General features: G+C 48.6%; 1 protein-coding gene and 1 long non-coding RNA gene across 2 annotated transcripts; one reads left to right on the top strand and one right to left on the bottom strand.

Annotated features, from left to right (window-relative positions):
- Positions 1-8,308: 8,308 nt before the first annotated feature.
- Positions 8,309-13,008, bottom strand: LOC114231057 (uncharacterized). The gene is made up of 3 exons (XR_008557593.1): positions 12,622-13,008; positions 12,305-12,415; positions 8,309-8,520 (listed from the first exon to the last, which is right to left on the bottom strand). It is a non-coding gene; the product is annotated as an uncharacterized LOC114231057 (long non-coding RNA).
- Positions 13,009-13,287: 279 nt separating this feature from the next.
- RASL11B (RAS like family 11 member B) lies at positions 13,288-17,733 on the top strand. The gene is made up of 4 exons (XM_054729070.1): positions 13,288-13,617; positions 14,263-14,319; positions 15,453-15,529; positions 16,299-17,733. Exons 1-4 carry the CDS (start codon positions 13,476-13,478, stop codon positions 16,767-16,769), a joined length of 747 nt encoding a protein of 248 aa, XP_054585045.1. The 5' UTR covers positions 13,288-13,475; the 3' UTR covers positions 16,770-17,733.
- Positions 17,734-20,037: the final 2,304 nt, after the last annotated feature.

Raw genomic sequence — 20,037 nt, 5'->3', positions numbered from 1 at the left:
GGCCCCCTCTCCCCTATGTCTTCTACTCTTGCTTGATACCACACATGGACTTCTACCTCTGAATGTCAAGGCACCAGGATCAGTGGCATTAGCTTCTTTGTTTCTCATGGACAAACAAATGTCAGAAATGGACCGTAATTCAAGTCAACCATTGAATTGTGATCCATTTCTGACATCAGCCATGGTCACAATGCTTCTTATTTGGTAATCCAAACCCTTTGGTGTTAGCAAATTCTGGAGTGTGTCTCTCTTGCCAATGGGCTCCAGAAGGGGTAGCTGGCTGCTGTGAGAGCCCTTCGTGCATGTTGGAACCTTGGGGTTCCCCACTGAGTCTGGGCACTAACAAGGTCAAAGACTCAAGTCTAAATGTCCTGCCTTCCAGCTTCCAAATCCTTCCATAAGCTGGTAACATCTTATCCAATCAAGTGCCCACTCCATCCTAACACAATTCCTTCTGTCAGCGCAGCCTCTGCCACCCTCTTGACGATGCCACATTCCTTCCTCCTTCAAATGCACTCTCCTCCAGATCTCACTCATCCTTCAAGGTGCAGCTCAATGTCCAGCTACTCCGAGGAGCCTCCTATCTATCGGCACTCCTGCTCTGTTGACCTTTCTCTGTCTCAAGTACAATTATGCACAGTTTTTATGCATCGCATATATCATCCATTCTTTCCTCTGTAGAGCTTGACTTCCTAACGAGACTACATATTCCTTGGGGGCAGGAATCATGTCAAAGTATTCCAGGGACCTTCACATGGCCTCACACACCTAGGGTGATTTAACAAACTTGACTGATCCTACTTCAGAGTTAGATCCCTAGTATTTCTGGAGTGTTTTCTTTTTGTTTGAACATTGGAAAAAGCACCAACTTTTTAAACTCTTCAGCATCACGTTGATGAGGACAATTGAAGGTAAGTTTGTTTGCTGAGGAAGTAGAACAAACTTTCTGTCCGAGACAGAAATAGAATCCTCTCCTCCAAACCCCTGCTGGAGCCTGTCATCTAACTATAATGGCCACATGGGCAGACCATACGAAGCAATCGAAGGTTCTGGGGATGATTAATGCTCAAGAGGAGCTGTGGCATTTGTCAACAGCTACCAGCATTCAGCAAATGTGCTGCTGGTCACTGAGTGTGGGCCCACTGTGCAGCATTATCCCCGCTCTGAATGGGACTGGCATTATGTAACAGGAGGACAGAAGATGAAAAAGCAAAACACCAAGGAATAGGTGAATGCCATTTTTCCTTTTTATAAAGCACATTGCAGAGCAACTTGCTTATGATTGGAGTTAAATTCCACTCCACAGACTCAATTCTGAGTAGTTTTCCAGACCTTGAGATTCATGGGCAAAATGAAGAGGTGCTTGAACTGAAGGTTTAAGTTAAAGAAGTGATACTCTGCCCCGTCCCCTACTGGGGATAAACTGAAAGTATTGGGTTTGGTGGTGCTTTTCCAGGTAACCAGTCCTAAATTTCCTATGCTCTGACCCTAAATCAACACAGGCAACATCCTGGTCAAATTATTGTCCTGTGGCTGTGATCCACACAACTGTAGGGGAAGTGCTCTTACCCTCGTGGGTTATATGAGAAGTCACTTTTAACAACCGCAGCCCCTACTTCCCTCACTGCCCCCACTCTCCATACACACACACACACACACACACACACACACACACACACACACACACCACACAGCTTGGGCCTCCAGCCTTCTTTCCAGCCTACTGCCCTCTTCATCCTTGCATTTCACACATTCCATTCCAAGTACAAACGTCCTCCACCTGCAAGTTGCATAAAAGATCAAAAGGTGAGATAAAGGCTGAGAATAAAGGGGACTTTGCCCTGGGTAGCTAGACAGTAGAGCCTATTGAGAAGTGGGCAGCAAATTGTGAATTGTGGGGCTCTGGGGCTGGATTGCCTGGGTTCCCAAATTGCTTTTCCTACTTCCTAGCTGTGTCAGTTTGAGCAAACTGCCCAGCTTTCCTGGGCCTCAGTTACACTTCTTTACACAGGGATGACAACAACAGTGTTAGCCTTGTCTTGTTTGTGGTGGCATATACATGAGTCAATATGCATGGAGCACTTGGAGCCGTGCCAGGGACATGGGATGTGATGTGCCCAACAGGTGGTGTTATTATTGTAGAGGAAGGCATGCAAGTCCCCTGAGGGCCATGATAAGACCTACAGGAGACAGTGCCAGTTCTTGCACATAATCTGTTCTGTCCATTTATTTCAGTCAGCAATTGAGACCTAGTATGTGCCAGGCACTTCCTAGGTGCATAGAGTACAGAGGTGGAAAAATCGTTCAGTCCTTGCCTTTGTGAGCTTACAGTCTAACCTGTATGTCCATCCGTGGGCTGTCCACCTCGAAATCACCTCAGGCTGTGGGATGCCCAGCCATTCCACCCTGGGTGTGCAGCTGGCCCATAGGAGGCTTCGGGAATGATCTGCCACTGTCCTCCCTTCCAGTAGGCTCCTCATGGACCTCCTTGATTCACTTCCCACTTGGACTCCAGAATCAGCCATTCACCCAAATTCTAGATAAAATCACCCCCTTGCCCAGCCGTCAAGGCTCAGTGGTTGAGGGTCGACCTATGAACCAGGAGGTCACAGGTTCGATTCCCAGTCGGGGCATATGCCCAGGTTGCGGGCTGGATCCCTAGTAGAGGGCATGTAGGAAGGAGGCAGCCAATCAATGATTCTCTCTCATCATTGATGTTTCTATCTCTCTCTCCCTCTCTCTTCTCTATGAAATTATATATATATATATATATATATATATTTAAATCACTTCCCTGGCTCTCTAAGCTACCACCTCATCTCCCTTTCTCTGCTTCTACTTCCCAGTATAGAATGTTGCTGCCTGAGCCACACTGAATAGGCTTCCCCAGCCTAATCCCACCATGGGGGTGGGGAGTGGAGGATTCCCCTCACACCAATAAACAATTCTTGTGAACTTGCAGTCTAGCTGTATGTCCCTAGCAGGGTGTTCAAGAATTCAACTCAATTCTGATACTACCTCCTGGGAGATAGCATCAGATTCCACAGGTTAAGCGTTCAGTCCTACAAGACTGCTCCCCCACCCCACCCTCATACACACCCAGACGTCAGCCCAGCCACAAGCCCAGGCTCTTCCCTGTGCTCCTGACGAGGAGGCTCCAAGGACCTTCTCCTTGGGGTCTATGAATTTGAGAAGGGCTCACAGAACTGGGGGAAACCTGTTTACTCACTATGCTATCCGTTGATTACAAAGACTCTTAAAGGGTAAGAATCAGTATCAGAGGAAGGGATACATTGGGTGAGACCCTGAGCAAAGGGGGTTCTGTCTTTGAGGAGCTTGGGGCCCAGTCGGTGGAACAGGAAAGTGTTCTGGTTCCCCAGCGAGGAGGCTCTCCAAAAACAAGGCCAACAATGAGCTGTCCTCCTGGGCTTTTACGGAGGCTTCATATACAGTCATGACTGACCACTGGCAATTGCACTCAATCTTCAGCCCCTCTTCCTGCCCAGAGGTGTGCCGTGGGGGTGGGGCTGAAAGTTCCAAACCTCTAATCACTTGGTTGGTTGTCCTGGCAAACAGCCCCCACTTTTGAGTGGGGTACAAAAGCCACCTCATTAACATACAAAAGATACCTTGCTCACTCTCAACACTTAAGAGCTTCCAAGGAATTTGGGGAGCTGTGAGCCAGGAACTGTGGATGAAGACCAAATATGTATGCATCACAATGTTCACACACACTCCATATTCCTGTTCTTTCATCTCAGTCGGCCCTTGGGTTCTCCAAAGCATGGTTCTCCTCAAGCCTTCCCCACCACTACCCTGCCATTTCCTACTCCGACTCCCCCTTCTGAGCCACTGACCTTATTCTACTTCCCTGAGACCCAAGTTGGCCATCAGTTGCACTCTCTCCATCTTCTCCACCTCGAAATCACCTCAGGCTGCAAACCCATCCTCTTTGTCAGTCCACTGGCATCAGTGGAAGGAGTGAGCCAAGACTGAGCAGTGACTGGAGCAGCCTGTCTCACCCCTAAAGCCAGTCTCTATCTGTGATCTCGTCCCCACCCTTCTCCACCTCTCTAGGCCTGACTCCCCTAGGCACCCCCTTCCACCATTCTAGCTTCCTTGGGCTCTCTCCACTGCCTCCTTTCTCAAAGCATATACATGCACAGATTCATTCACTCTTTTCCCACAAACACCAGTTGAGTGCTAAAATGTGCTATGAGCTAAACACTCTTCTAGGATCTAGAGATAGGGCAGTGAAGAAAATAAAATCTCGACTCTCATGGAGCTTACGCTCTAGTGTGGAGAGTTGGCCAATAAACAGACAAATAATGTAGCGTGCCAAATGGAGAAGACTGCAAGCTGAATGCCATTGGCAATTGCACTCAAAGGGTGCTGGGCATGCTGTGAACTGCAGAGGAAGGACGGAGGGCCAGAGAGAGACAGGCCATGCCACAGAAGGGCCTGCTATGGGTGAGGCTGCTTTATAGTGGTGGAGGAGAAGCTGCTACGGGCCTACAGCTTTGCTGATTTGTTGAGAAGCTTCTGGATTCTGACGTGGCACAGTACAATAGTCTGGATAATGTTCCCACCACGTTCTTGGACCTGGCGTGTGCTGTAACGGCAAGAAGGCTACCCCTTCCTGCCCTAAAACCCCAGTGGGTCTGGTTGATAATGGAGTGCAATAGCCTGTCCAAGACAAACAATTCCCTCTCTTGCCTGTGGATGGGGAGTAGAGGAATGCATCAGCTCTTGGCTCTATTGCGTGTTTTGGCAAACGAACATAATAACGACTTCAGTGTGGTCCTTCCAGCCTATCTTCTCATCTAGGCCCAGGTAAAGAGGAATTTGGGAGAGGATTTGACTGAGTTATAAATATAATACTTCCCAAGAACTGATTAAGGAACCATCAGGCTGGAAAAATAACTCTTTGCTTCAATCTCATAATCCTATATAATAATCCTACATAATAATAGACAATTATGCAAATTGACCGTACCTTCGCTATGCCCGCGATTGGCCAGGAGGCGCGGGGGGGCGGGACTCGGGGTGGGCGGGGTGGCCGATTGGGCCAGGACGCTGAGCTCGCGTCGCCAGCGGCGGCTCTAGCTCAGCATCTGCGCCGTGGCTGTGCTGCAGCACAGAAGGGGCCTCTGGGGCAGCGAGCTTATGTTCCACCGCGGACCATCAAAATCGGGGGAGCTGGGTGCCTGTCCGCTCAGGCACCAGGCCTTTCAGAAGCCTCCGCTGCACTGGAGGCTTCTGAAAGGCCTGGTGCACCAGCAGACAGGCGCCCAGCTCCCCTGTGATCAAAAGCGAAAGCATGTAGGGGACCCTACACGTGCATGATTCAATCATGCACTGGGCCTCTAGTAAATATATAAAAGTATTAAACTTTTATAATTTATAGGGTACTTTCATATGCCTAGTCTTATTGAATATTCAACATATCATATGACACAAAATCCATTATAATTTATTTATCATTGAGCTAAACATATTTTCCAGTTAGCATGGGAATACACATTCTTCGCAAAAAAAAAAAAAAAAAGTTTTATTTTCATTGCTATTTGTGTTTAGAGTCCGGTAAGAATTGTCTCAAATTACACGAGAGACTTCCTATCTTGAAAACTGAGGGTCCTGGAGTGGATAGCTTTACATTCCACATGAATTAATAATGGTCTTCCTCCAGCACTCCCAGCAGATGCCCCAGCATACCAATCTCCATGTTCCTCATGCTTGGAATGTGTAATTCCTCCATGAGCTACATTCTGCTCTGGGCAACTTCTATTTTGGGACTAAATTGTTTCTTTATATAGAAACCAGTACCTTTGTCAAATCAAGTAAGTACATGAGTCATTTGTGCATTTCCTGAAAACCATCACATCAAATTTTTCTCATCTGCTATCCATTTTCTTTTTTAATCAGGAGGAAATGCATTAACAATGCAAATGTCTTGGTGAAATGCCTAAGCTTTCATAGACCACTGCTAAAATGAAAATGCTTTCTGGTGGTAACTGAATTTCACACTTGTTTAAAGAATGATCACATCACCATTTGCATTTTTACCAACCAAGTAACTATATGCCTTTGCTAACTTGGGGGCTCTACTTCTTTAATTCACATCACGGCCTTTTAGATAACACTGAATGGTCTGAGAGGTTGGTGCTAATTAGGGCTTAGGAGGTATTTCGTAGTGACTATAATTCTGACAGCACTTTCCCTGTGATTTGAGGAATGGAGGAGGAGAGTGAAGCTTGTTCTTTCCTCATATCCTAGGTGGCTATATATGATGAGGTTTTATTTCTTGTTAGCTTAGTACATTATGCTAAGGAACTGAGGCTATGGGGAGAGGCTTTGCTTTCTGTGTAAAAACAAATATGGATGCCTAAAGAGTCACCTAAGGCTGGGCCAGCGTGCTCAGTGGTTGAGCGTAGACCCACAACCAGGAGATCACCATTCAATTCCCAGTCAGGGCACATGACCAGGTTGTGGGCTCCATTCCCAGTAGGGGGGCGTGCAGGAGGCAGTCGATAAATGATTCTCATCATTGATGTTTCTATCTCTATCTCTCTCTCCCTTTCCCTTCTGCTCTGAAATCAATAAAAATATACATATATATTTTTAAAAAGAGTCACCTAAGGATTCTTCAGGCATCCCCAGAAGAAATTAGAGGGCCAATAGTAGGTGTGTCCAATCTTCTAAGGAGTTTGAGGCCAAAGGGTTCCGTTAAACAATAGACTCAATTGTCTGAACCTTTTCTGCTTGGGCCTTATCTCCTGATCACAGTATCTAGTCAAGTATCATGAGAACACTCATTCCTGGGGGACCGAGGCTGATACTTATTTCTCTCTGCTCCTTTGTCTTCTGTACAACTGATGGGTTAGAGAGAGAAGGGGCAGATGAACATGCTTGCTGGATTCTTTTCACTGGAGAAAAGAAGAAAAGAACTAAAAGATTTAAAGAACATTAGTACTGCTTAGCTGCAATATTGTTAGACCTTTCATTGAACTAAGGGAACTTCTGACAATGTCTTTGTGAATAAAGCAGTAATGTCAGTTCCTAATATTCTAAAAGGCTTTGGGAAAATGGGCACTGTAAGTTTTCCTTCTCCCACTGAAAACACAGTGGAAATTCAATAGTTGTTCCAAGTAATGTTTTCATAAAGTATGTTTTTATTGATTTTTAGAGAGAGAGGAAGGGAGAGGGGGAGACAGACTGAGAGAGAAAGAGAGAGAGGGAGAGGGAGGGAGGGAGGGAGGGAGGGAGAGGAGAGAGAGAGAGAGAGAGAGAGAGAGAGAGAGAGAGAGAGAACAAAACAAAACATTGATGTGAGAGAGAAACATAGATCAGTTGCCTCCCACACCCACTGAACTGGAATGGAACCTGAAACCTGGGCATGTGTCCTGACCAGGAGTTGAAATGGTGACCTTTCAGTGCACGGGACAATAATCAACCAACTGAGCCACACTGGCCAGGGCCCAAGTAATGTTTAAAACGTGAAATTATTCAGAGTTATTGTCATCAGATTGCTTATCAAATAGGTGTTCTATGTTCCTAGAAAAATGACTTGGGGTATTAAGACTCAAATCATTTGAGAGAAGAAGAAAGTCTCAGATTTGCCCTGAATGAAAAAGAGAATTATTTTCATCTTTTCTTTTACCTTCAGTTTATATATTACATTGAAATAGAGAAAGAGGGTGGAGGAAACCTTCCAGAATAAGAGAGATAAAATCTGATAGAGCAGCAAGACCATATAATTGTAGAACACTAGTACTTCTTTCTATGTAGTGTGGAAGGGGGAAATGTGGGCCATTTGCTACCATAGAAACCAACCAAGGTATGTGGGAGGGGGAGGGAAGGCCCATTGCAGGAACTTAAAGATCTTACTTTTTTTTCAAAGTTAAAGTGTTCTCCAGTCAATAAGTGATCTTTCTCTTGGCCAAAGATAGGTAGGTATATGTGTGTGTATCCTTTTTATTGAAATCAGTTCCCATCTGCCTTCCCTACGACTTTGCCTTTAGAACCTGGATTTTCTGTCTTTCAGTCCAGTGTTTCCTTAAAGGAAGGTTGACAAAATAAAAGAAGAATCACTGAGCACCCTGTGCACCAGGCATAGCTCTCCGTAGTGGAGTGCACAGCCTGTAAGACATCTAACACACATCGCATAGAGCCACTGGATGAAAACCCTCTATTGTGCTAAGTTATATCTGTCCCTATTTCCATTCTCAGAGATCTCTTAGAAAATGAGCAGCGCAGAATGAATTCCTTCCCCTCTCTAATTCAACAGCTGTGTCCAAATCATGGTTCTTTTTAATTTTTTAAAATTGAAAAAGATTATTACAAACAGATGAAGGAGGCACACTTCCTGTTTCCTGTTCCTTTACAATCCATGTCACGGGCAGCCACCCTTTCCTTACCGGTCCGTCAGTCCTCTCCAAACTACCAGGAAAGGCAAAGGAGCAATGGACCAGGTGTTTGGAAGCTGCAGACCACACCAAAGTCTGTCCTTCTGGAAAGAGGCTGCAGGGGAAAAGATACCAGCTCAGCATAAGTGTGCTGCTGTGGATGGTAGGGAGTTCCCATTACATAAAAGCAACGAAAATAGCGGTCTTGAACAGAAGTCTCAAAGCAATAAATTGCAAAAGAACTTCATTATATTCTTACAATTGCAAATTAAATGTCTAGAGGGCCCTATCTCTCCTTCTCTGGGACTCTATGTTCTTTGGGAGGCGAGAGAAGTGCAGAGGAAACGGTGGATTCACACTCTGCTTCCTTTCCATTTCTAGTGTGTCTTCATGTATGGCTGAGACTAGAAAGCTAAACACATTTCCCAGATTCCTTTGCAGCTAGGGTAATGGATACAAAATAGCTTCATTAACCAGTGTGCTCAAGTAAGAGTTGCAGGGAGGAGGCCACCTCTCTGTGGCTGGGTGCTTTCTGCTGCCAGGCTCCCCTGTGGAGTCACTGGCCCTTTCTGCATGTTCGGCCTCTACCTTTGTGGGTCTGGAAAGACAGAAGCAGTGGCGGCAGTGCGATCTCCTGATCCCCCCCTCTTCTGGATTATGGAAGAGCTCCCTGGGCGGGCCAGCTCTGCAGCTCTGGGAATCATTTCTGCAGACCCAGCCCAGAGCCCATCACTCTAGCCCTTCTGGCAACACTGAGTGCAGGTAATTCCCTGTGTAAGAGTAATTTTCTATTTAAAGGAGCTGAAAGGGTGTCTGTTTACTAGACCTAAACAGGCAGGGTTGACAAAGGTCAAGAAAAACAAAAGTCTAGTTGTTGACCAAGGCCTAGATGCTCAGAGGGGGCTGATCTGGGAGAAACTCTTGGTGACACAGGCAGAGGGGGAGCTCATTTGGTTCCATGGGGCATGGTCTCAGAAGGGAGGACTACACAACTTCTGGGGATTGTTTCGTGGATATGTGTGTCCCTCCTTGGAATCACCAGCACTCTTCCCTCTGCCCACCCATTAGGAACTATTCTGTTCCTTGAATTCTCTCAAGGTGAGGCCTTTGCTTTCATTTACAGTCCACAAACACTTGCTGAGTACCTACTGTCTTCTGGCAAACGCTAGATCCTCTGCAAACCAACCCACCTCTCCCTCTCCGAGGCCCCTGCTTCAGACTCCCACAAATACACAAAACACAAACTTTTCAACTACTCACACTTTTACACATTCTTCCTTGACTCCCACAATCCGGGCTTTTAGTCCTGCCTTGTAATCCTATAGCTCCTGAATTTCCCCTATCAAAGCATTTCCCCACAGGGCATTGAAATTGCTCATTCATTTCTTTGTCTCCCATGCTAAATGCTAACTGCAGTGACGGCAAAGTCTGTCTTGTTTGCCAGTGTAGACTTGGGACCCAGCATAGTGCCTGGTACTCCCATGGCTCAGACATCCCATAAATAGTTACTGAATTTATATTCTAGTATACTAAGGAATTCCAGAAACTGGATTATCTCTGGAAGCTCTCAGATCTAAGATCAGCTGTACACATCAAAGGAGGTGATAGAAACTCTGGGTGCCGAGGCAAAATCAGAAGTTGGCGAAATATTTCTTTCCTTTCCAAGTTTCTCATATTTTAGCACCTTCACCACCATTTCTTTTAGCTTAAATGATAAAAAAAGGGGGGGGGGGAGCGAGAGGGAGAGGGAGAGCAGTTCAAACCACTTTGAACATTCTCCCTATGCTATGCTATTTATTCTTGTTAGGTTTTGGCTCGGACCCTTATAGGATATTTGACCTTGGAGGAATTTTTAACCGGAGACTTTGTTTCCTCATTTATAAGATGGCCACAAATTCTTTGACGCTGTTCCTATCTGAAGGTGTGATCTATGTCCCTGCCCCTTGCCCTTTAACTTGGGTGGGCTCTGTGACAGTTGGACCAGTATCACACAGCAGAAGGGATGCTGCACCAACTTCCATGCAGGAGCCTTAACAGATTGGCAGCTTCCGGTTCCTGTCTTAGAATGCTCACGCTAAGGGCAGTCGCCCCTCGTGCTCTGAAGGAGCCTGAGCTGCCACTGGGGAGGCTGGATAGAGGGAGAGGCTGCCTCGTCCCAGCTGTCCTGGCATTCCAGCCGAAATGCAGACGTGTGCGCGAACAAGCCATCTTGGTGTCCGGCCCAGGTGAGGATTCGGATGACTCCACCCCAGCTGCCATCTGACGGCAACTACATGAGAGGCCCCAAGCGAGAACTGCCCAGCTGAGCACGGTCAACCCACAGAACTGGGAGCCACGGCGGCTCAGGGTGGTTTACTGAGCAGCAGTAGATAATGCAGCTGGAAGTGATGGCGATAGGATTGTCACGAAGGTAAATGAGATTTCTGGTATGCTAGATCCCTGGAATAAATGAAGCCTTCAATATACATCAATTTCCCTGCCCCTTCCCCTTCCCCTTCCTCTCTATTAATTCTATGAACTTCCAAGACGGGGTTACTTTCAGTATCATCATTTGAAGGTAGGGTGAGCTGGAGCTGGGCTCTTTGCCAGATGTTTGGAATTTGAACAGCTCCCCTTTCTTCTCTCCATCTTTCTCTTGTTTTCTGTGCTCTTTAAAGCACAGACAGATCATTTAGACCTAAAATAAGAATACCAAATTCAGCCTTTGTGTTTCAGACAGAAAAATCATAGGCTTGGTACAGGCTCGTGGTAATAAAAATCAAGCCCCAGAAGCATTTTAGAGTCAACGCTAAATTCTCCTTGGCAACTTTTGTCATGTCTGCATGTGAGTGTGTGTATAAAAAGCAGTTAAACAAAAACTTCAGACTTCATAATTATTTCACTATGTAAACATGGCTTTTGGGGAGTTGGGGTTAAAAACTACCTGGTTACCTGTAATTACAGTCTTGCTACATTTGATTTTATAGCACATCAAAATTAAAATTTGAGTTAAACCCTGTAGAAAGACATGGTACATATTCTAAATGCTTCAACCCCCCTCCCCTTACTCAAATGGCTGAGTTTATTTCATTCTTGTGATCTCCACAGAAGTCAACCTTTTATTATGTTGGTTGCTAAGGTGACGCATCTTGCCAATCATGCTGCCCATCCTAGAAAACTTGCTATCAAGGCAGTTTGAGATTACCTTTCCTCCGCCTTGAATTCCTGAGAACACCTAAACCAAGAAAGGCAAGAGAGTTCACCTCAGTCTGAATTGGGCCAGTATCATAAATTCCATCAAATACCTGGTCAATTAACTTGAGGGTGGAAGAGGGACTCAAACTAGATGTCTGACGTGTGTAGATAAGAGAACTGGTTTATACTTTTATTTTTAAAATATATTTTATTGATTTTTACAGAGAGGAAGGGAGAGGGATAGAGAGTTAGAAACATCCATCAGCTGCCTCCTGCACACCCCCTACCGGGGATGTGCCCGCAACCAAGGTACATGCCCTTGACCGAAATCGAACCTGGGACCCTTCCGTCCGCAGGCCAAGGCTCTATCCACTGAGCCAAACCGGTTAGGGCTGGTTTATACTTTTATATATCAACCTTTAATATGGCTGAAGATACAAAGTTACAATGTTTATCCCCAGGATAAAAGCCTCTGGAACCTTTGGGGGCCCACAAGGTTAGAAAGGTGGGGCTAGGGGGTGGGGGTGGGGGTGGGTGGGATGGAGGTGGTCAGCCTGGGTGTCTGGTGACATTTCACAGTCAGTTCCAGCTGCAGAGTATTTCGATGGGGAACCTAGTCTACTACTGAAGATGTCTTTCCTTCCCTGATGAGAATGCAAGGGGCTGGAGCTTGGGGTTTTCTGAGTGCAAGCACACGTCCTCCTCGGCACCGTCCCTTTACTAACCTTGCCATTCCTCGTGTCCAGAGACAAGTGCGGACCCTTCTGGTCTCTGCTTCCGGTGTAGTCGGTCTGCGGACACAGCTGGGGCAACTGTTCCTTTCCATCTCACAGCTCCTGTGGGAGGTGTGACAGTGTGAGGCGCCAGAAAGCGTGTTCGATAATTACTTCTTGATTTGCCTCTGGGAGTGCAAATGCGCCGACCTCTGTGTGCACACGTGAGCTTGTCGGAGGGTGAGCGACCAGCCGCCCTGTCAAGAGCCAGAGAGTGTGGGTCTACAGACAAATGGGTGACATTATTTTGCCCCCAAATAAAAAGTCACCTTTTAGGAGAGTGGTTCACGGGGTCTTTGTTCCTGATTGCCATTGTAGCCAAATCTATAATCCGAGATGCCCCCCCCAAATGCCCCCAAGTCAGTGCAATCATGCCCCAAAGGAATGAGGCGGGCGCGAAGCGGGCAGCAGGGCTGGCTCCCACACCCGGCGAGCTCGCACCCGCGGGGCCCCCGCCTCCCGGGCGCAGGTTCCCAGAGGGCTGGGGCCCAGAGGTCAGTGGCTGCAGGGACTGGGTGGGTGGGTGGGTGGGCCGGGCACCGGAGCGGAGGCAGGTGCCCGGGAAGCGCTCTAGGGAGACCCGCTTCCCGGTACCCGAGGCGCCCCAACCCCTCAGCCACAGCACCTGCCCCGTGCGGGCGCAGCGGGACCCCGGCCGGCGCCCCGGCCTGCCCTCCCCGGAGCCCGCCATTGGCTGAGCCCTCGGCTCCAGCCCACACGTGCCCCCCCCCCCCACAGGTGCCCCCCCCCCCCCCCTCGGGCCCGCCGCCCCATTTCGCCCGCTCCTCACGGGGCCCAGCACCGGCTCCCGTCGCCCCCAGGGGCGCGGCGCTCGCAGTTCGGCGCCGGGGGCGGGGCCTCGCGGAGGGCGCCCGGGGATTGGCCTCGGGGGGCGGGGGGCGGGGCCGACCGCGGAGAAAACAGCGCGCGCGCGCAGCCCGGGCGCCGTCGCCGCCGGAGTCTGAGGCCGTCGGGTCCGCGCGCCGTCCGCCCGCGCTCCTCTCCGTTGTCTCAGCCTTCCTCCCGCGGAGCCTCGGCCGGGCCCCCGCCCGCTCCCGCGCCTCGCGAGCTCCTCCCCGCCCGCAGCTCCCGTCCCGCGCGGAGCAGCCCGGCCGGAGCGGCGATGCGCCTCATTCAGAACATGTGCACCATCGCCGAGTACCCCGCCCCGGGCAGCGCCGCGGCCGCCGACTACTGCCTGAGGGCGGCGGGCCGCCGGCTGGTCAAGATCGCCGTGGTGGGGGCCAGCGGCGTGGGCAAGACCGGTGAGTGCTCGCGCTCGGGCGAGAACCCGCTGGTCTCCGGGGCTGGACGGGGCAGGGCGAGGTGGGAGCGGTGGCTGCACTGCCCGCCCGCCGGCTCCGATGGACCCACTGCCCGCTCCGGGGGACCCGAGCCAGCCTCGCTTCCCATCCCTCCTCCTACAGAGGAGGGGAACTGGGACCCCGAGTGGCCGGGCGACCGTCCCGGCACCACCGACACCACCGAGACCAGAGCTTTGGGGTTCTTGAGCGTCCGGTGGTGCCTGGCGCCAAGGGGGACTTGGGGAGCGGAGCCGCCCCTCGGGGCGGGCTTTCAGGTTAGGAAAGATGTGTCTGCCGGGGGGCTTAGGTGCGGCTGAGCCGGCCCAGAGGAGCGGTGGGCCCCATGGGGCCCCATGGCCCTTGCAGCTGCACAGAGCGGTCCATCGCCCTGCCTTGTGCCCGTGCGGTGTCTGGAGGGAGAGTGAAGGAGCTGGGGGGCGGGGCGGGAGCGGGGGGCGGGGGCGGGCTGCGGGGGTAGGAATCTCCTAGGTGGCGGCCGGCTTTCTCTGGGAGAGCTGATTTCCAGACGGCGCGGAGTGAAGAAGATGGATCTCACTTCAGCGCCAGGGTTAAGCCTCTGTCCTCTCTCTCTTTTCTGGCCTGCAGCCCTGGTGGTCCGGTTCCTCACCAAGCGATTCATTGGCGACTACGAGAGAAACGCAGGTGAGGAAGCACTTGGGAAGGAAATGCCATCCGCTTGCACCAGCGCTGCTGGTCTCATTTTCAGTGTCTCCCAGGCAGGTTCCTTCAGAGTGACAGTCAGCATCAGGGTCTTGCCACATCCAACTCTGCCTGCCCCCCCCCCCCCTTTCCCTGTGCTCCCCCTCCCATAACTGCCATCTGGCCTCATTCCACTCCAGGCCCATTCATCACTTTATCGAGTGCCTCAAAGTATTCCCCTTGGTGTGTTTCAACGATGGGGACCCCAGTTGGAAGCACCCTTTGTTCTGAAGAGCCTCTCCCTTCAAAACACTCCTGCCAGAGTCATAAAAACACACACAAATGTTGGCCAGCTCCTCCCCCACCCCGTCCCTCTCTGCTGGCCGCCTTTCAGAGGTGACCTTTCAAAGCAAAGGCCAAGGGAGAGCCGCTGTAAACCTAACGTTCTCTTTTCTTAACAAAGAAAAAAAGACAGGCACGCTAGAATTTTAGGAGAGTTCCTGAGTAAACGCGAGGACACTGTTTCAATCCCTGTGATTAAGACTGGCCATTGGGGAGGCTTAAGGGCTTTCAACCTATGTTCTGTTAACAAATGGTTTCATTCCTTAGGCCATCTGAAGTACCTACAGGGATTATTTGAAATGCGCTCTATAAACCGTCCCAAGATAAGGCATGGCAGCCTTCTGCTTTGATGTAGAGTTGGCTATTGCTATGTCACATTTTTATTTCAGTTGGTAATGTTGGCTCTGCGTTTGCTGACAGTGTTTGCCTACCCAGCCATTGTATCTGATAGCTGAAGTATAAATATATGTCTGAGTGATAACGTACTAAAATAAAATAGAAACCACACACATGCTGAGCAAGGAAATACTCTAAATATGGAAGCTCTGTTTAAAACCACCCAAATCAGTTTCCAAAAATGTGCAAACTTTGCCCTGGGTTTAATAAATCAACTAATATGGAGTCAAAATTACAGTTGTCTCAAAAAAAAATCTGAATTAAGCCTATTAACTATAGCTTATTTTTGTGCATTGGTTCAGGTTATATTTTCTAAGTTAAAAAAAAAAATCCCATAATGTTTTCAAAGTTGCACAAGAAGGATGAACATACTTTTTTTTTTTTCTTTTGCCTGATAGGTAATCTCTACACCAGACAAGTCCAGATAGAAGGTGAAACCCTGGCTATTCAGGTTCAAGACACTCCAGGTATTCAGGTGAGAAGCTCTGAGATGCGTGACTAGGTCGATGGGGAGGTGGCTTGACTGTTGAATTGTTGAGTTCTCAAAGTACGAAGGAGAGGAATTTGGGGAGTCAAGTCGAGGCTTTTACATGAGTGACACTTCAGTGCTATCTGGCTTTTGGTCAGTCTTAGCCTGGCTTAATTTGGGAGACTTGGCTGAGGGGCAGAAATCTTAGGAGTCTACCCAGCAGGGAAGACCAAACCAAACACACCGGGAATAGGCAGTTTCCGACTATGATTAAAAAGGTCACTTTTTACATTTGTGTCTTGCCATTCAAAATCAAAATCTAGGTATAGTCTGCAAATACTCAGAACCACTTTTTATTGTGGAAAGTTCCTCTATAGACAAAAGAGCCATGCTAGTGTGTGCGTGTGTGTGTGTGTGTTTCCCTCTTGAGCTGGGCAGTTATCCAGGTTTAAATGCTTCCAGCTCCTATCTTTACTTCTCCAGACTTACTGTCTAGCCAGTTAATTTCCCATTTTATGCAACTACAAAGTCTCTCTGCATGGAGTTCTCTGCAGGTCAATTTTCCACTTGAGTGTGGTGAGCTGCACTGTTATTTATTCCAACTCCGTGCAGCTGGATCAACATATTGTCAAGAAAGCTGAAGTGTGTGGGGATATAACTTGTTTATGGCCTGCGACCTGGCATTACCGTCAAGGGCTCTTTTGAATTCTCTATCCAGCCAAGCCAGGGCTCTCTTCTGCACTCGCCATTCACCTTGCCATTCCCCCTCTCTCAGGTCCACGAGAACAGCTTGAGCTGCAACGAGCAGCTGAGTAGGTGCATTCGCTGGGCCGACGCTGTGGTCATCGTTTTCTCCATCACCGACTACAAGAGCTATGAACTCATTGGCCAGCTCCACCAGCAGGTCCAGCAGCTCCACCTGGGCACGCGGCTGCCCGTGGTGGTCGTGGCCAACAAAGCTGACCTGCTACACATCAAGCAGGTGGACCCTCAGCTTGGACTGCAGCTGGCCGGCATGCTGGGCTGCTCCTTCTATGAAGTGTCCGTCAGCGAAAACTACAATGACGTCTACAACGCTTTCCACGTCCTGTGCAAAGAAGTGAGCCACAAACAGCCGCCGAGCAGCACGCCCGAGAAGCGAAGAACCTCCCTGATCCCCAGGCCCAAGTCGCCCAACATGCAGGACCTGAAGAGGAGGTTCAAGCAAGCCCTTTCTGCCAAAGTGAGGACTGTCACCTCTGTCTGAAGCAGAGGCACTTGGGGGTGTGGTCTTCCCAGGAGGAGAGTCTGAGGCTCTTCAGGTGCAGGAACGTTGAATGCTGGGAGTAATTCGTGGTTCCAGAACGGGCCGGAGCAGGGAGGCCCGCAGGGCCTGCGGAACTGGTGCGGAAAAGGAAGCATTGTTCTGAGCCGGGGGACAGAACCGGTGAGGCTTGATGCCCACCAAGCCGCTCTCTGAATATGTGAAATGGACTCCCTGTCTTGTCCTGTGGAGGGGAAGGGGACACAATTGCTTTGGATTTTGTCCTTAATACCTTGTAAATGATGCTCAGTGGTAGATTCACCAAATATATCGATGTGATTTACAGTGGGAATGAAATAGATTCAGCTCTCACGGGCTTTCCTTTTTCTTCCTTCTCTTTTCCTCCACCCGTATCCCCTAAGGAAGAATTGCTTTTCGCTTACAAGGAGGATTTGCATCTCTGGAACCCTATTCCTGATAGAATGCCTTTCTAACTGGAAGGGTACCCAGTTTCTTAGGACAAAGAGGAAAATATTTCCCCATTCTCCCCAAAAGGGTGGAGTTTACGGGCCAAAATGTGTACCCAGACATCTGTAAGCGTATATGGCCTCACGCGGGAGGCTGCTTAGTTGGGCCTGTGATCAGTGGTGGAGAACAAACTCTTCAGCCCCAAACTTTGAGTGGTTGTGAGACTGTATAATTAAAAAAAAACAACTGTTGCATCAGGTACAGAAAGAAAATGTGTCCATTGAGTTTGGTGTGATTTGTGTAACTGGCTCATGGCAATGATGTTGGGCTGCTTCCCAGGCCTGGTTGAGTCATGGCTTAAATACCAAAACACTATCTTACAGCGAGCGAACAGATGCACAAATCCCCTACACAGATGCACTTTAAAGCCACCCAAGCTTTGGCTTAAATTGTAATTAATTTATTTTATGTACAATAAATTTCATTTTTAAAGAATAGACATCTGGCTTGGTCTTTATTGAAACACTCACCTTTTGTCCTTCAAAGAATTACTTAGTATCTTGGGTATGTTGAGTTAGGCATTATGCCTTCCAAAGGTTATGTCTTTTTTTAAAATATATTTGTATTGATTTCAGAGAGGAAGGGAGACAGAGAGAGGGAGAGATAGAAGCATCAATGTTGAGAGCCATTAACCAGGAGCTATGAGGGCCTCCTGAACGCCCCCCACTGGGGATCGAGCCTGCAACCCAGGCATGTGCCCTGACCTGGAATCGAACTGTGACCTCCTGGTTCATAGGTTGACACTCAACCACTGAGCCATGCCAGCTGGGTCAAGGGTTATGTCTTAAATGTCCCAACCAAAGACGTGCATTCAACTGTTATTCCCACTTTGCAGATGAGGAATCAGGCTTACAAACAAGTTGCATATCTTGTCAAAGGCCACAACCTATGAGTGTTGTAAGTTGTAATTTGCCGCTTTATAGTCAATAGCATATCTCCTATCCATTTCCTTCATGATCTTCCAGGTAAACCAGACATGTCTGGCTGTGTGTTTTATGCTGTGAAGACATCTTAGCCAAGCCTTGAAGAAACTAATGCTCTTACCCAAGGTTACTGCTCCGCCATACATGCTCCCTTTGGCAAACCTCCTTCTTGGGTATGCTGCTTTCAGAAAGTGCACTTTGTTCTCATTGTGGAAGCTTGGAGCCATTGGCCTGGGCCGTGCAGGAGCCCCGCATAGATCCTATCACAAGAGTAGGTGCTAAAACTGCCAGGCCACTCATCTGTGTCCATCTGGGCCAGAGAGACCGCTCATGCAAGCCAAGTGAGCCACCATCTTTATGGGCCAATGATCACACCTTATATTTGAGTAGTGCTTTCGCATACCTGATCTCATTCATTCCTCCAGGGAACCCTGTGAGGAGGGTGCAGGAGGAAATACTATCCTACAGATGAGAAAAACAGGCTCTGAGCTTCGAGTGATGTCCTCAGGTTCCCACAGAGAACCTGAATCAACATCTTCCGACTAAGTTGTAAACTTAAAAATAAGGCCTTTTAAATTGAAAGGCAAACAAGTGTTTATTTCAACTATTTGGGAATCAATGCTTCAATGAGGAGACAAAGGCAATGGGTCTTGATGAGAAAGGGAAAGGGAACAGTTACAGCAATAGAGGAAGGCATTTCTATTGGTGCAGATAACATAACCTAGTGATGTTAATTCTAAACACTTTTTAATTCTCAGCCCTGTAATCATCCATCCAGTAGTCATCTCGCTATCTTTGTAGATAGTTCCTTGGGAAACAAAGTTGCTTAGGCCCAGTCCAAAGGTCATTCATTTTGCCCTGTTTTTAACATTCCAAGGTTTGAGGTATAAGACATGCAAGGCAATTCCTTGGGCATGGCAGCTCCAGCTCCATTTTAAAGTGGCTCTGTTCATATTATTGTTCACAATATTCAGCGTTCTTGTTTCTTTGTAAGATTTCACGTATGAGATGCTGTTGCAAAAGCAGGGCCATGGAACCAAGGGGAGCAGCCAAAATGAATAGCTACTGAGGACCTACTATGGTATCGTGCCAGACTTTTAAATCTGTTTTATTCCTGCCTGCTCTTGACAGGGCTTTTGGTGATGCCCCAAACCTTACCTTATATGGAGAGCAATTTTTTTATACTTCACGCCTATCTTAACCTTGGAGAAGGGGGTGTGTGTTGGGGGCAGGGAGGGAAATAGTGCTAACATGAGATTCTATAAACATTTCAACTCAAAGGCAGTGACAAGTACCTCCCCGTAGCTTCTGCTCACTTGTATTTCTGTTCATCCTATGTGGTTGCATTAATAATGTTGAGGAGTGAGAGGTTACTCTTCATATGCTTAGCAATGGTCTTCTACCCACGCCCTGGAACTAAAGGTAGAGAATTTTCCTGCGGGCTTTATCTTCCAAGGTGCTGAGCGGCGCTGCATTCGTTTACTCCTGGCAGCGGCTCGAACCCTCTTCTTCCCCGGTTCTGTGAGTGTGCAGACCCCGCAGACCCCGGCAGCCCTCTCCTGCTCCCGTGCTGAGTGTGAGCTGCACCCCACTTCCCCCTGCGTGGGACTCAGTTTCTCATACTTCACCCTAGGAGTTCCGGCTGGAAGGGGTCTGGGAGCTCTATTCCATTACTCCGTCCAGAGGGACAGAGTGCTTTGTTCAAGGCCAGAGAGAGAGAGAGAGAGAGAGAGAGAGAGAGAGCGCTGGAAACCACCCAAGTCCCAGTCTGTCCACTGTCCCAGGCGGACATGACTATTTATAGTTCTAGAATGTGCCAT

This window comes from Eptesicus fuscus, chromosome 2 (genome assembly GCF_027574615.1).
Source record: "Eptesicus fuscus isolate TK198812 chromosome 2, DD_ASM_mEF_20220401, whole genome shotgun sequence".
Lineage (NCBI taxonomy): Eukaryota > Metazoa > Chordata > Mammalia > Chiroptera > Vespertilionidae > Eptesicus > Eptesicus fuscus.
The sequence above is the reverse complement of the archived record's forward strand: the minus strand, read 5'-3'. Positions and strand labels throughout refer to the sequence as shown.

Excerpts from the sequence above, each read along its gene's own strand:
- RASL11B (XM_054729070.1), top strand. The coding sequence starts at position 13,476 with ATGCGCCTCATTCAGAACATGTGCACCATCGCCGAGTACCCCGCCCCG. Across the intron at positions 13,618-14,262 it reads CAGCGGCGTGGGCAAGACCG|CCCTGGTGGTCCGGTTCCTC; the intron begins GTGAGTGCTCGC and ends TCTGGCCTGCAG. Across the intron at positions 14,320-15,452 it reads CGACTACGAGAGAAACGCAG|GTAATCTCTACACCAGACAA; the intron begins GTGAGGAAGCAC and ends TTTGCCTGATAG.